The sequence below is a fragment of the Bolinopsis microptera genome, chromosome 11, assembly GCF_026151205.1.
Source record: "Bolinopsis microptera isolate Bmic1 chromosome 11, MBARI_Bmic_1.0, whole genome shotgun sequence".
In the NCBI taxonomy this organism is placed as follows: Eukaryota; Metazoa; Ctenophora; class Tentaculata; order Lobata; family Bolinopsidae; genus Bolinopsis; species Bolinopsis microptera.
The window spans coordinates 20,350,379-20,367,271 of NC_087082.1; the positions used below are offsets into that span (position 1 = coordinate 20,350,379).

At 40.5% G+C, this 16,893-nt stretch overlaps 2 protein-coding genes and 1 non-coding gene across 5 annotated transcripts in view; 2 read left to right on the plus strand and 1 right to left on the minus strand.

Moving 5' to 3' along the window:
- The window catches only part of LOC134822809 (chitooligosaccharidolytic beta-N-acetylglucosaminidase-like), a gene marked incomplete in the record, with an annotated part of 941,725 nt that overhangs the window by 698,572 nt on the left and 226,260 nt on the right, over positions 1-16,893 (minus strand).
- The window catches only part of LOC134823565 (MAP/microtubule affinity-regulating kinase 3-like), a 55,034-nt gene that overhangs the window by 8,836 nt on the left and 29,305 nt on the right, over positions 1-16,893 (plus strand). For all 3 annotated transcript variants that reach the window (XM_063835090.1, XM_063835091.1, XM_063835092.1), the window contains exons 3-6: positions 13,057-13,238; positions 14,004-14,062; positions 15,829-15,941; positions 16,309-16,471. In XM_063835090.1, the coding sequence (XP_063691160.1) occupies positions 13,057-13,238; positions 14,004-14,062; positions 15,829-15,941; positions 16,309-16,471 (517 nt within the window). The remainder of the gene's footprint in view (positions 1-13,056; positions 13,239-14,003; positions 14,063-15,828; positions 15,942-16,308; positions 16,472-16,893) is intronic.
- Positions 14,498-14,571, plus strand: Trnam-cau (transfer RNA methionine (anticodon CAU)). The gene has a single exon. It is a non-coding gene; the product is annotated as a tRNA-Met (tRNA).

Sequence of the window (16,893 nt, forward strand, 5' to 3'; positions counted from 1 at the left end):
AGTATCATGCTTCCTTGGTGCATGGCGAAAAAGAACTACGTGCGTGGGCAAGAGTGTACATTGTACGATCATGTGACACTGGCAAGAGCGCGAGTAACGGAACTATGTGGAAGAGAGACAAAAGTAGAAGCAAAGCTGAGTGAGTAAATCGTGAATAATAGGAGTCTGACGACTGCAAGGTAATAAATACAGTGTCCAGAAACTGAAAACTAATTAGAAGTAGATAGTGCTGCTGTAAGTGTAAGAGTGTAGATAATGTAAAAGAAAAAGTCGAACTTTATGCGCGAAAAGAGTGCACAATCAAGTGACACTGGCGAGAGAGCGCGAGCGTGAGCAACAGGAAACTAACAAAGTGCAATAGACAGGTGATACTAAAGAAAGCGCACGCATGAGTAACAGGACTCTAGTCTTCACAATGTCGAATGAGTACACTAACCAGGTAACTCTAAGGAGAGCGCACGCGTGAGTAACAAGACTCTATCGAAGGGATCTCAAACACGAAGCGCACGAAAGCTAGAGTATAACGTGAGTAAAAGGACTCTGACGACTACTATGTTACAGAAAAAGTGACCAGAAACTGAAAACTTAATGAGTAGATCAAGAATTTAAAGAGGTGCAGAATACCAGCTGTAAAGAAAAATCCTGTTTAAAATGGAAGAGTGCAGATATAATTATAAGTAAAGGTGAAGCCGATTGTAAAGTCTTAATAAAACTTCAGCGCAAAAGAAATAGTGTTTGGATTTGAAGGGTGAGACACCAAACCGTGAACGGACTTCATTCTCTGTGAGACCAGATTTCGGCTTTGACAGCAGAGCGGAGTTGTAGTGAAACTTAGCCAAAATCGCTTTATGTCAGAATCCTGTTTAACACTATAGTCCTCTACTGTAGAGGACTATGTTTAACACTATAGTCCTCTACTGTTATGTAATGCTTGCGGAGTAGGTACTTACTGTTGCTCTAGTACTTCTAGTGATTCCAACAAGTGGTCCTGACATACTACTACTACTTGAAATAGTGTTCTGTATAACGATATTACTACAGCAACTAACAGTAATGTTGTGGCAGTAGGAAGTATTAGTAACTGATTTAGGTTAGTTACTAAGTTAGTTACTAGGTTAGTTACTAGTTTAGTCACTAAGTTAGTTACTAAGTTAGTTACTAGGTTAGTTACTAGTTTAGTCACTAAGTTAGTTACTAAGTTAGTTACTAGGTTAGTTACTAGTTTAGTTACTATGTTACATGATGTGTAGACCTACAGTATACTGTGATAAAGTTAATTGGTAGCTATGACGTGTATAAATTGCTGTGGAAGAACAAATCGCAAGGTATGTCTACTGGTTCAGAGAATAAGGCTGGCTTGTAGCTGCAGTAGCACACTCATTTGAAAAGCCAGAAGATTGCTGCTGGCTGCAGGACGCAGATTGAAAGCTGGCTGCAGGATGCAGACAGATTAACTACGCTATATATGAGCTAAGAGCTGATCGTGACGCAGTGTAAGTTTGGTGGTTGTCTCCACCCATACTATGGCTATGATTCATGATCCTAAAACTCATTACGGATTATATCCAATGAACTGAGCTGACGTCTCAGCTTCAACTCTGAAATGGACGCATCATGTGTCAGGCTCATTGGTTTACGTACTGTAGTACTCATTGAACCATTAATGCACCTGCTTTACGCAGATTTACGCAGATTTACGTTATATCGGCGGGTTCCAATTCGTGGAGCTCTGTATTACTCCAGTAGCAGGGAGGGTCTGTATGATTTGTGCAGGGCTCTGTGGCAACATTTCCTCGTCTGCCATTACACTCTACTATACGTCACAGTGAGTCTAGCTGCGTGTATAATTGGTCAATTAAGTGATTATCTCCAACTCATCAAGTGATTAACTCTCACTCCCCAGCACAACCAGTGAGAGATACTACTACCTGGAGTCTGGAGTCTCTCTCTCTCTCTCTACACCAGTGGAGATGTAGAGTACTTGTGTGGACAATGTGGATTATGTGTGGATAATGTGTAGGAGTGTGTTATATATGAGAGGTTTAGAAAGAGAGCCCGCTGCCTGATATTACTCATACTACTGAGGGGAGATTTGTGTGGGGGTAGGTAGTGTATTACACATGATATAAGAGAGGGGTAACAGCTGCTGATTGCACGTGGGAACACATGTATTGTATACCTGACTACACTATCAAGTGTATAATGGTCAGAGGTTCAGGTTTTGGGGGCCGTTTGTATGGCTTACCTTCTACCTCCACCCCCGCCTGCTTCTACATCCACCCCCGGCTGCTTCTACCTCCACGCCGGCTGCTTCTACCTCCACCCCCGGCTGCTTCTACCTCCACCCCCGGCAGCTTCATTACCTTCTACCTCCACCCCCGGCAGCTTCATCACCTTCTACCTCCACCCCCGGCAGCTTCATTACCTTCTACCTCCACCCCGGCTGCTTCTACCTCCATCCCCGGCAGCTTCATTACCTTCTACCTCCACCCCCGGCAGCTTCATTACCTTCTACCTCCACCCCCGGCAGCTTCATTACCTTCTACCTCCACCCCCGGCTGCTTCATTACCTTCTACCTCCACCCCCGGCTGCTTCTACCTCCACCCCCGGCTGCTTCTACCTCCACCCCCGGCAGCTTCATTACCTTCTACCTCCAACCCGGCTGCTTCTACCTCCACCCCCGGCAGCTTCATTACCTTCTACCTCCACCCCCGGCAGCTTCATTACCTTCTACCTCCACCCCGGCTACTTCATTACCTTCTACCTCCACCCCGGCTGCTTCATTACCTTCTACCTCCACCCCCGGCAGCTTCATTACCTTCTACCTCCACCCCCGGCAGCTTCATTACCTTCTACCTCCACCCCCGGCAGCTTCATTACCTTCTACCTCCACCCCGGCTGCTTCTACCTCCACCCCCGGCAGCTTCATTACCTTCTACCTCCACCCCCGGCAGCTTCATTACCTTCTACCTCCACCCCCGGCTGCTTTATTACCTTCTACCTCCACCCCCGGCTGCTTCATTACCTTCTACCTCCACCACGGCTGCTTCTACCTCCATCCCCGGCAGCTTCATTACCTTCTACCTCCACCCCCGGCAGCTTCATTACCTTCTACCTCCACCCCCGGCAGCTTCATTACCTTCTACCTCCACCCCCGGCTGCTTCATTACCTTCTACCTCCACCCCCGGCTGCTTCTACCTCCACCCCCGGCAGCTTTTACCTACACCCCCGGCTGCTTCATTTCGATTCGAATGAAGAAGATTATGTCAGATAAGATGGTCTACTCTAACTCTGGAGCTCTGGGAGCCTCGTATCGAAGTCGGGGCTTTCTTCCTAAGGTTGATCAACATATCCTACATATTCTACATATCCTACATACTCTACATATCCTACATATCCTACATATCCTAAATATCCTACATTAACATATCCTACATATCCTACAAATCATACAGTTCCCTATCATATATTATAATACATTTAGTTAAACTTAATTCGTGGCAGGAATCTTGATTATTAATTGCTTTTATGATGTAAGAAATCTTTATTGTGAATACCAACTTTTAAGTGCGATATTCTCTTTGTTCTTTAAAGCTCTCCTGAGTTTTGGCAATCTTTCTAATAAAACGGAATTGCCTCTGCTCCAATTTGTAATGGTTAAGTTACACCCAATTTGGCGGGTCTGATAATTGATATATTCGAGTTAAACGACCGGTAGGTTTCATAGTTCATTTGCTTTATTTTAACTTATAAAATAATGTCTTTACTATAAAGTCAGAATTACTCTCGATGACATTACTACAGCAGTAAATCTCCCTCGTTGGGTGTAAGAGTGTAAGACACACTAAATTGGCTGTGTGAAGGCAAATGGCAGAGTTACTGAGATGTACATCATAAGCTGGTTTAGCTGCACCATCAACTAGCTACTGAAGTGAAGATTGCGGTGATTAAAGTGGTGAAAGTGGTGAAAGTGGTGAAAGTGGTGAAAGTGGTGAAAGTGGTGAAAGTGGTGAAAGTGGTGAAAGTGGTGAAAGTGGTGGATGTGGTGGAAACTGAGCGTGTAACGATATAACAGTGAAGTGGTTAACTGGTCAAGTGATCTAGGATTTCCTGCTGGGGGAGGACAATATCTTTCAATTAATTAATTCTGCTCGTTATTATATTATGGTAGTATCAATATATCGCGTGACTAATACTTATTACATACGGTGGAAACCTAGGATTCAAGTACGACAGAGATCTTCAATCCTAATGTCGATCCAGCATCAGTTCATAGTTGTCTCAATCCTTAGAGCTAAAGATGAAACAGTATCTCTAATGTGACAGTCAAATAATATTGTATATTATGTTGAATATTTAAAATGCAGTACGGATGGTAGGAATGTGGCGGTTGTCATGCCGTTGTGTGGCTATAACCAGTTACCATGACACTCAAGACAGTAACCACGACAGTAACAGTCTTAGTCACCTGGTTACTGGGGACTCTTAGAGATATCTTGTTTTGAATAAATGAGATATTTATCAAGCTATTTGAATCATAAAATGTAAAAAGTTGTATCAAGTATATTACATTTACATAATTTTAAAGTAAACATCATCACTGTGATCCACGGAAAGGAATCTTCCAGTATCAAAATTTAAAGTTTCACGCTATTGGCGCAGATGCGCGTCGTCTAGTCCCGGAATTGTTACTCCTAGCTCTGGCCCGGCCCTTGTCCTTTTTAAATGCCAAAAATCGGAGAAAAAACTGTTCAATTTAACTTTAATAAACTGAATAGCTTCATTTACCCAGCTTGTATCAAATTTCGTATTACAAGATAATTGTAACTTTTAAAATGTTGTATCTTTAAAAATCTTAAATTATCGGAAATGTAGTCAAATTTGAAATTTGTCGGAAAAAAATGTTAGGCAAATATTAAATAGTAATTCGGGAAAGGAATTACCCGCGGTAAATCGGGGTGTGGTAAATTCGGGTTTTACTATATTACAGTTATCGAATTAGAAAATTCGAGTAGCAGTAAACACATTAGTAATACTGTCCAAGAAGAGCACACAGAAGAGACACTACTCCCATCAGAAGAGAAACCCCGGGCACTTTGCCAGCATTACAATAATCCCTTCCCATGCAAATTTTAGTATTGCACGTCGTGAAGGAGCTAACGTTAATACTTGCAGCTGTGAACTTTTCCTTCAACTTCTCTTCCTCATTTTGGCACATATCATCGACCTTAGTCGAGTTCCAGCACTCTTTTACCAACGTGGTTGCTCTCCCAGGTACTCCCGCCATGTTGATTTTAAAACTCAGTGATAGGCTGGAACAAGCGTCCTCAAATACGTCACATCCGAATTTGCTGGATTCATTGCACTTCACTTGGTTTGGGATCGTGCTTTCTTTTCCATTGATTTGGTAGGTACCTTCAATGCAGTTGTGGCATCTGAGAGAGTGTAAACCTACGAGGAGTACAGCTGCAGTGGCCAGAGCGAGCAGGCAGTTCATTGTGTTCCTTTATTTCTGAGGGTTTTCAGGTTTGTAATCATTGTAATATTATATATTATGTCATTTGAATTTTAAGGACAATTTTGAACATCAGGTGGCAAAAAATTTAAATCAGAAATTTCACTTAAAAAAAGAAAGATTTAATGAACTGAAACACTTTCTGTACGGCCTAGCAAGGCCTAGAATGAACCTATTTTCAGTTTTAAGAAATGTTTTAATAGAAGTAGAGGTATACATCATTTTTGTGAAATTAATGAAATTAAAGACATGGCAAAGTGCAAGTGTTGTGACAATTAGTATTGGTACAGATTACCGGTATTCATTTATTAATCTTTTTTTTGTGTACTACGATCCTGTTCAACGATAAGTACATTGCTGCAAAAATGGCGACCGCCAACTAGCGTGCAACAAGAAATAACTATAAATTTCAGCTGAATACTGGGAATAACATGCCGCTAAAATAATGTCAAGCAAATGGAGAATAAATACCAAATTGTTGCCATAATCGCATGGCTGGCAGTATTGGCGTCACGAGAAATAAATACTGGGTATTTGAAACATTTTATCTCCTTAGAAATACAGGCTATTCTATTCAACATTTTTATCTGCCTAGCGTTACAAAGGAGTATGTCTATTGAATTACACGATTTTACTGATACGCTTCACTTTCCAGTGATATGTTAACTAGTTTAAATAGCATTTAGTGCTGTTTTCAAATATTTTAGAAGCAATGCTTATCTCGTAAAGATAAGATAGGAGACTTGTAAGGTAAGAAAGGTATGAACTAGCCCTACATTGTATTTTTACGTGCACTTATGTCTCCAACCTGAAACTCATATTTCCATAATATTATAAGATATAAGTGAATAAGAACATAAACATTTTATTAAAGAAAATTCAAACCCCACGTTATATATTAAGAATAAACTAATTAAGTAATTAAGAGCCCTTTATCTAGATCTATTTAAACATATTGTGAAAACAACTCACCTACAGAGCTTACTTTAGTCTTCGCAGTAGAAGTGCTACAAAGGGTGAGTAGGCAGACAGCTCACAACAGTCGAGCTTGCTTAGGACTATATAATCTTATTTAAGTAATAGAGGCACTCTATTTGTAAGTACTGCAGTACAGACGATTTGAACAACTTAAGGATATTATTCTCTGATAGAGTAGGATGTAAGAAATTAAGTTCAGCTTTCAGGTCCCATCGAAGTCACCCACCACAGAGCTAGGGATTCCAATTCGCTCATCCTGACTACAAGGACACACTGATAATGAGTAGTCTTGGCACTTCTCCCTCCAGTAACCACTTTTCAGTTTTCAGGTCTTTTCAGTTAAGACAGCTAATGCGTTAGGGCTGACACACGCTAGACACAGGCTCGTGATAAGACAGTGTTAGGGATTTTAACTCTGACTACGAGGACACACTGATAACGAGGATTCCTGGCACTTCTTCCTCCAGTAACCACTTTTCAGGGGACCGGGTTAGCTTTGCCACACTCTTTATTGAAGTGTGACTGGACGCTCTACAATCATCTAGTAGCCAGCAGTGTTTGACTGACACCCCTACTGCAACTGGTTCTATTCAGTTCTACAGCGGAAGTTCTCAACACTCGAAAACAGTTCATCTCGGACATCCTGCAGAGATGCTTTTTCGCAGCCTGCCCCATTACACGGGGAACCCTTAGATCTACAGTACCCTGGTGGACAGCATAGCTCACTAAAGCATAGTGGACCTCTTTAGTTCTGAGACGCAAAGCTAACCGGACCAGGAATAAACATCAATGCAATGCTTAGGGGATGCAAATAGGACATACAACGTTTAACGATTTACTCGAACTTTTGATTCATTTTTTAGCTCGACGTTACATGGTATCATTTCAGGACAGATATTCCTTCTTCAGGTTCATTGAGGAAATCGTACCCGCTATTTGCGTTATACATGGCAAGTATCTGGACTAATGATAACTTAGGATCTCAGATTCCCAGGCTGCATTTAAAGCGCTTAATAGCACCAGTTTTAACTCCAGGTTCGTTCTGAACATCTCAGACCAACTCAACTCACTAGGTATTCTCATCGAGTAGAACTTCGTTCCAGGACATGAAGGAGTATATGGTAAAGAACTAGCAGATGAAATCGCAAGGGACGATCAATCCAACAACATCCCCATAGGTCCAGAACCCTTCCTCCCAATTAGGCCACACTCAGTGACAAAGGAACATTCCACTTGAGATGTTCCTCCACAAATATAAATACAGGAACTTTAATTTTTCTGGAACTCACATCAGATGGCTTACATGGTCGCTTTCAGGATAGGTCACAGCCCACTAGTTTATTTTCAGAACGTGGCAAACAACGTCAACTTCGAGACGCAAGATTGTGAACACTTTTCAGGAGAAGCAGAAACATCCCAGCACCTCCTCTGCAAGTGCATCCAGATCATGACGTTCAGAATGAGGATAATTGGTAAACTCTACCTTAAAAACAGTAAACTACAATCATATCTTCAAATTTGTGGAACAGTCGACAAGACTGGATAGGGAAAACCCTTTTGGGTAACCTCCTAGGATTCTTCACCAGGAACTTTCGCTAAATCCCATACTAGGAACTCAACCTAGGCCCATCTCCGCATAGAGACATATCTCCCAGGCTTTGACCTTGCTCGGAAGTCCCTTGTCTGCCCGCAGAAGTACTACAACGGAAGTGGGTTTGCTCTGAGACAGGTAGTGACAGCTTCAAGACTCCAGGGGTCTGTTGCATTGATATTTATTATTTTATGATTTCGTATATACTTTGGGAGTCCTGGCGTGCAGCTAGCAGGAGTTGCATTCTGTGGGCACGGTGAGAAGGCCTCCATCTTTTAGTAAGAGGCCAGAAACCGTTGACCAGAACAGAGAGAGAGAAGTTCTGGAATGTTCTAAAAAGTTCTGGAAGGTTCTGGAAAGTTCTGGAAGGTTCTGAAAAGTTCTGGAAGGTTCTACTTACTTGGGTTACTTGGGGTTGCTTCATAGATCCTCTATCGGGTCATCAGAACGGCTGACCACCCGTGCAGCGAAGTTGCTGTCTTTTCTGCGCTCCAGTTCAATAACGAATTCCCGTTCTGGCAACAATATCCAGTAACAGGAGGTTCGTCCGGAATAGATGTAACAAACTCCGTCAACAATGACTAGGGGGTCCTCGATAAGGTGCAGGTTTGCGGGAATGATGTTCCACAATCGAGGCCCCATCACTACAAATGAGCTGTCAAAGATCGATTGATTCCTTTGGCTACTGGACGTTGACAAGCTAGGGACTACTGCTTTCTGGCCATAACGGAGTGTATCTGTAAACTGAACGTTGACATCATTAGGACACTTCTTGTGTAGGATCTTCCACATATGAATGATAGTGTAACGTTCTCTCCTCCGTTGAAGTGACATCAATTTTAAGGCCTTCAGTCTCTGCCAATAGTTCAGATGTTGCCCACCATGTATTTTGGACGTAAATGTACGTTGTACTCCCTCTAGCTCAGCGATATCAGCTTGCTTAGTTGAATTCCAGAGGGGACAACAGTACTCGAGATGGCTTCTGACTAATGACTTGTAGAGGGTCAGCATAGTGATCTTGTTTCTCGATCTAAAAGCGCTCAGAACCCAAGAGGCAACTTTACGGGCACGATCTGCTATCATAGTAACATGTGAGCTTCAAGACAAGTCCGCCGAGATCAAAACCCCCAGGTCTTTGACTGCATCCGTAGGGTACATTATGTTACCATGCGAAACTTGATAAGTTTGCGTCAGGATGGCAAACGGGAGGTCTTGCAAGCTGTTTCGGGGACAGTGTTTGTGCACGAGTATCTCAAATTTATCCTCATGCAATGACATGTTATTGCATCTTGCCCAGTCAATGACAGAGTTGAGATCATTTTGCAGTATACTTGCATCATCAAGTGTATAGATGTGCCTCAAAATCCGTGTATCGTCAGCAAAGAATCTAATGACACATCCTGTGATGCACAGCTTCATGTCATTAATGAACAAAATGAAAAGCAGCGGGCCCAAAACTGTACCCTGTGGCAAATAGTTCTTAAAAGTTCTGGAAGGTTCTGGAAGGATATAAGTGATGGGACGGGTTGTTTGTTTCAGAAGATTTATAATAACATGTGTCTACTGTCTATCTTCAAACGTTAAACTAGTAGAAAAGTCCGAAGAGAGCGATGGTAGCGGCAAGCAGGAAGAGGGAGGCGTCAAGTTCGCAGTATGTCCAAGATTTTAAAAATCGAATAAAGGCCTATCTTAAAATTTTGCCCGGACAATCTCTTCTAAATGATCCTTAGAACATATCCTGAAAGTTTGAGGGTGATTGCTCAAAAAATGTAGGAGGAGATAGATTTTTAGACTCGATTTTCAGGGCACGCGATCAAAAATCGCTCGTGCAATACAATTACACACAAGCACTGACCTTTTACCGGCGATAATTTCGGCTAGGAGCAATATTTTTCTATCGGATTAAAAGCATCTGATAGATATCACTCCCCTCTATCAGAAACAACTAAAAAGTCGATTTTTAGAAAATTTCCATGATTTTCACTGTTTGCTTGCGGTTGAGCAAACAGTGCAGCATCTGGTAACCTGGTTACCTGGTTACATCGCTTAGTTAGTTTTATTTCTCTAGACTTTTTAAACTGAATTCACAGACAAATAATTAGTATTATTGGGGATGTTACAGATCTCTTTTAATATTTTTGTCACTCGGTGGTTTTATTAGCTTCACGATAACAGTTTTACAGCAAGTTGCAAATCCACAAATCATCACACACATACATACATAACACACGCGTGCACACATCTTCACAATATTTACCAGCCCAATTTCCGGACTTCTGACCAGTGTGACCAGTGTGACCAGCTGTGACTAGTGTGACTAGTGTGACCAGTGTGACCAGTTGCAGTGTGACCAACAACAACAACAACCACTGTGTAGGTCCTGGTCAGCCAAATTCCATTAATGACCAGCCATTTACCCAGCCGGTTTTACCAACATTATGCCCGTTCAGGCGGGGGATTATGTTTACCTCGTAATGTTAGTCACGTGTAACTACACTTGTTGTAACTATGCCATATAATAAAGTGTGATCTGCAGCTGCTGTGATGTTGTGTCTCATGCTGTCTGTGTGGAGTGTAACACATTTTAACTGTAATTTTATTAAATTCACGTGGTGTTGTGATGACGTCACGTGGTGTTGTGATGACGTCACGTGGTGTTGTGATGACGTCACGTGGTGTTGTGATGACGTCACGTGGTGTTGTGATGACGTCACATGATCAATAATCGTGGTGTAAGTGTGTGAATAGAACTTAATGGGGTTGTGTACTGATTTTGGTTGAATTGTAGCATGAATTTAGAACTGGTATAGCTCAACTGGATGTATGTTAACTGGGCATGTTAACAAATCAGTTATAAAACATGGTGTGAATGAATTCATGTACTTCACTCCCATTATTTCATAATTTACTGAGATTGGCAGCATTAAAGAATTAAAACCACAATATAAAACAAATATTTTAATTCTGCTCGTCAAATGCACTCGAAAAGAGATCTAGATCATGCATAAGATATTACAGTGCAGCTTATGTGTTACTGTTATAGCTGAAGATGAGTGCAGTTGGCATTGACTTTCAGAATTTACAGAAAATGAAATGTACAAAAGTCGTTCGTAAGGACAACTTAAACCAAATTTCTATAATACTAACTTAAAAATGACTTCCCTACACAATACTTACTAATACAATACTTGCACACAGCACAACCGGTCATATTCCTGTCTGTTTCCCTACAAAAGTACAAACTGAACATGTAGTATACCTTTCTTACTAGCAGTAAATCAGGGTAAGAGTATTAATAAACTCGTCGAGCAATAAACTTGAAGTTTAACGTATTATTTTTGTTGTAATGTTAATTATAGTGATTAATTAAAGTAGAGAAGCTATTGGCGATGTAATGAGACATATTCACATGACAGTGTTACACGTGATGCCCATATAAGGAGTGAGAGCATTAATTATTATTATACACAGTCTAGTTAGTACCTCGTGATAATATGATCTTCTGAGAGGATGAAGGATCACGAGGTACTTTGTTAACAAGAAGGCCAAACTTCTTCCGAGGCTCAGCCTCTGAGACAACCACAGGTATAATGTACACCAGAAGTAAAAAGCTACTTTACTAAAACCTTACTTTTAGTACCAGTGTAGGGTCTACCCGGTAGTTTATTCTAGACCCTAAGTTTCTATGTAAAGATGTAACACTATTAATAGTGTAACAAGCCGGTGGCGGAGAGAGAGATGTAACACTATTAATAGTTACTATGGTAACGGTGGTGGTGTCCTTCTATTTTACTCACAGTGACTTGCAGTTAGTAGATTTATTCTTTACGTCACAACGTCACAACGCAACTGTTAAATAGGTCTCTATTTGAGCTGCTCAAAGGGCTCATTTTAAGATTTTATCAGATAATGTCCTCTTATTGGCCATTAAACTATTAAAGTCTCTGTATCGGACTCAAGTAAAAGCATTGAAGGATGTAACGAATTTTAGAGCAGGGCGTGGTTTATTACGAATACAACTTGTGACGCTAACGAAGTGGACTATTTTAATGTTAACAATACTAATATGTAACAAATAATTTAATGTTCAAGTGCTATATTGTATGGACTTCATGATCTTTAAAAACTTCATAAATTTTACTAACTTTTGTTTGCAGACTTTAAAGATTACCTGCATCGTGAACAAATGATGACTAGATTTACAAAAATAACCAGTGAAAATCTATTTGAGTTTGTTTATATAGGTAATCAATAATCATTTGCCCAGACTGAAGGCATTCCTTATGTTGATATATATGAATTATAATATTTCTATTATTTCATGCCAATCACCTCACGTAATAACGATAGAATATTTTTATGATAATATTGACTCCGCAAGAATATCGTAACTATTTTATTGAAAAAGAAATAGGAGTTATATGATTGAATATCCTTGCCCATTTTTGTACCTGGCCCCATAAATTACAAATATTTGTGATAATATGATATTCTCATTATTTTACACGTGATGACGTGATGCCCATATAAGGAGTGAGAACACGACTGCTTAGAGAGATCAGGACTCTCTCTTTATCACGAGAACTCCTGTTTCAGGAATTATTGTGATAACGAGATATTCATATTGTATTCTGGATTTCAGCTTTTAGGCGTAATTCTTAATAATATAATATATGCATTGGTCTGTGAACATGATCTGTGAAGTATGATCACGGTATTAAGGCAGAGGCAATATGTAAGTGCGGTTATATTTTGCAAATAGTGCGATGCCTATATGTTGCCTCTGTCTTAAGGGTGGTCTGTGAAGTGGGAATATGGTTTGCAAGCATGATGTATCAATATAGCTTGTAAATGTGATTTTTAACTGAAGTCAGTGAACATAGCATGATCTGTGAGATAGTTATCAATATTAATCCACACTAAATAATCAATAAGATTGAGCTCAATACTAACTTTCTCCCCAATTCCAGTACACGACGCAGTCCCACACGCTTTATTGCCTGGTAATGGAATTAGCTGAAGGGGGAGAGTTGCTGACATTCGTCAAGAACAACAACGAACACAAGCGTCTTGAGGAGGCAAAGGCGAGACCTTTCGTACGCCAACTCATATCAGCTCTATACTATCTTCATAGCAAGGGCATCGTTCACAGGTAACGTTAGATTTATGAAGGAGTAATCGTTCACAGGTAACGTTAGATTTATGAAGGAGTAATCGTTCACAGGTAACGTTAGATTTATGAAGGAGTAATCGTTCACAGGTAACGTTAGATTTATGAAGGAGTAATCGTTCACAGGTAACGTTAGATTTATGAAGGAGTAATGCGTTCACAGGTAACGTTAGATTTATGAAGGAGTAATCGTTCACAGGTAACGTTTAAAGATTTATGGATTCGTTGCAGGAATCAAACTGTTAAGTCCATAGTTTTAAGTTCCTGATTATTCTAAATTGAATCATTTAGATAAGTTAAATATTCCTGATCACTAAAATCTATGCAACAGTAATAGGGATACATTATAAGTTCTATTGTGATTAAGTCAAAAAAGAGAAAATTAGTCGGCAAATGATTTTAAAAGAGAGTTGGGATGGGGGGAGGAGGCAAAGGTACCTACAGTGTGTTTAGGCCTGTTATCTCAGATGATAGTAATATTTGCTGAATCAAGTGGTAAAATACGTAGATCGTTTTCTTATAGGATCGTTTATTGGTGGTGGTTCCCCAGAACTAATCAATTATTCCGATGGTCTTATCAGCAGGTGGTTATGTGCCTTTCCTCGGTAGAATGTTCCGCGGTATTACAAACGCTGTCATTATGCATTTCTCTAGAGTTTCCAAAATAGTTGGAGAAAGACAGCACCCTAGCTCCGTCGTTACAGGGATAATTATGATTTGCCAATATTTGACCAAAGTTTACTTCAGAGATTTGAAGATGGAAAACATCCTGCTCAACAAAAAGAAGACTGAAGTTAAAATAATCGGTGAGTCATTTAATTGGCAAGTTTCTTCTCTCTTCGCCTCTATCCTTTTGGGTTTTATCGTTCTCTTTCTTCGATAATTGATCTTATCGTTTTTCTAAAGTTCAACGCAGCTCACGACTGATTATCACTCAGAGGACTGAGCCAAACACAATCATTTAAATTCGAAGCAAAATAATCGAGAAAACAACTTGCTTTCAAATTTGAAATTTTGGAATATATGGTTCCGCGCTATTGAGAATGGAGATTGTGTTGTCAGTAAAATGGCATCAGATATAAAATACATACTGCATCTAAATATATCATCTATTTTTTCCCTCGGGCATAAATACTTTTTTTCAGTCAAATAGTCAGATATTACATCGGTTATCAGACTGTGGATTGTTTAATCCTGATTAGTCGTGTTTATAGTAAAACTTCATTTCTTATTGTGTCAGCGCCTTCCTGGCTCAGTTGGTTAGAGCGTCAGTCTCATAATCTGAAGGTCGTGAGTTCGAGCCTCACGGAGGGCATAGATTTTGTCCAATCACAAACAAGAATGGTTAATTTCTAGAAAGAGTTGAGAGGTTTCAAATCACTTTTATCTTCTATCCAATAAAACTTCACACTACCCCTGTCAAGATAAAGAATGTTTCATTAGCAAGTGAACCAATGTTCAGTCCAATATTCTCGTGTGTGATCGGGGAGATCAAATTGCCACGAATATGGTCGTAATAGCTCTAATTATAAGGTTAAGTATTGGAATCTTGCTCTTTCACCCTCATTAGCATCATTATCCCTTAACTCGCTGTTCAAGTTTACTGATCCTATTTTTAGCACATTTTGATCACAAAGCAATAATTCTGAATGCCTGCAACCGAAACCACGCCCTAAATATTCTAATTTCTTATCCTGTAACCTGGAACCACGATTTTGGTGACCCTAAAACCCGGTTCACGGTAAGTATGTATAGTCAACCAATTTGCAGGTATCAGGCCGCCCAAACTTCTCGTAGAGCTGTTATTAACATATCGGTTGACTTGTCGTTACTTGTGTGCCAACTGGCACGTGAGCCAAATAATAACCATGTAAGTTGAATATACCACGTATAAATATGGTAAACTGTTCAAGAGCCTCACTAATTACACTCGCATCTGCTTGTACAAGCAAATCATGATGACCGTGGTGGATATTAATTGCACAGCCATTGGTCCAGGGGCCAATCGTCTACATTTAATCACGATTTGTAGTGTATGGAACGCGCGAAACTTATTTTAAAATGAAAATATGAAGCAACTCAGCGCCCAGTGTGACATGACGAGAAATTCTGTATTCGGACTATTGAAAGTCGTGTGCCCCATGAAATACTTTCGGATTCTGATATGATCCTTTTCTCTTCTTTGGGACACCTCATGCTGGTTGAATCACACCTATCTGATATATTTTGTTGATAAGACTGAGCTGAACGGATTTGTATGCAAATCTGAAATCGGGCCAGATGTGCAGTGCGCGGCTTATAGGATTATAGTCCGTACTTTCACGTACTGGACGATTTGTAAACAAAGGATTGTTGAAAATTGAAATTTGAAACTTGAACAGGGCAATGTCATAAAAAACCCTAGTTTATCAATCGTCACATCCATCAGGCATATGCGTTTCTAACCAAGGACTTGTTCGAGAGGAAAGATTCACCTAGCAGTACCGACCCACAGTAATCAGTATTTACTATTTAGGTACTACGCTATAAATTTGGGAGTCATGGCAACAGCACTCACCAAACACATCCCCAGATTTTGGTTTGAGTAATCACCACGAGGTCGGAGAACTGTTGTCCACACATTGCGGCTCTCCAGAGTATGCTGCTCCGGAGTTATTTGTTGCTGGCCGACAGTACGGCGCTGAGGTTTGTCTTTTAACAAGTGCATTGTTGAGTGTGAGAGACGTTTTTTTTAAACACTTCTACTACTACTACTATGTCGGAACTAAGTCCGATCGACGCCAGATAACCCCCTCCATATATCCTTGTCCCACATCAGGGTTCGCAGTTCCTCTTTAGAGTTTGTCCCAACTTCCTTCAGTAACAGTTATAAAAATGGTGGGTTCTTTATCTGCCCCAATCCAGACTCCAGAGTCAGACCATCATGTCAAAACCTTCAGGCTAAATGAAATGAAATAAGTAAATTAAATGAGTAAATAGCTACAAGGATTACGTTCTGATCGAGCAATAACAATGAATAATGAATAATGTGTTACTGAAATTTCCCCTACAGGTTGACGTGTGGAGTTTAGGTGTGAACATGTACGCCATGTTAGTCGGTAAACTGCCCTTCAGATCCTCCCGGAACCACAGCAACCCCCGAGCCAAGCTCCTTCAACAGATATCAGCCGGGCTGGGCGCTCATCAGGAGGCTGATGCCGCTCATCTTCATCCCTGTGAGTATAATGTACTTCAGTACCAGGTAACCAGGTAACCAGGTAACCAGGTAACCAGGTAACCAGGTAACCAGGTAACCAGGTAACCAGGTAACCAGGTAACCAGGATGCCGCTCATCTTCAACCCTGTGAGTATGATGTACTTCAGTACCAGGTAACCAGGTAACCAGGTAACCAGGTAACCAGGTAACCAGGTAACCAGGTAACCAGGTAACCAGGTAACCAGGTAACCAGGTAACCAGGTAACCAGGTAACCAGGTAACCAGGTAACCAGGATGCCGCTCATCTTCATCCCTGTGAGTATCATGAGTTTTTGGAGAAGGAGGTTGGGTTTCAAAAATAAATTGAATGGTTTATCAGGAATTTGGATGCTTATTACATGATTGCTCATTAATTTAAAGCTTATCTTCCATTATTATATT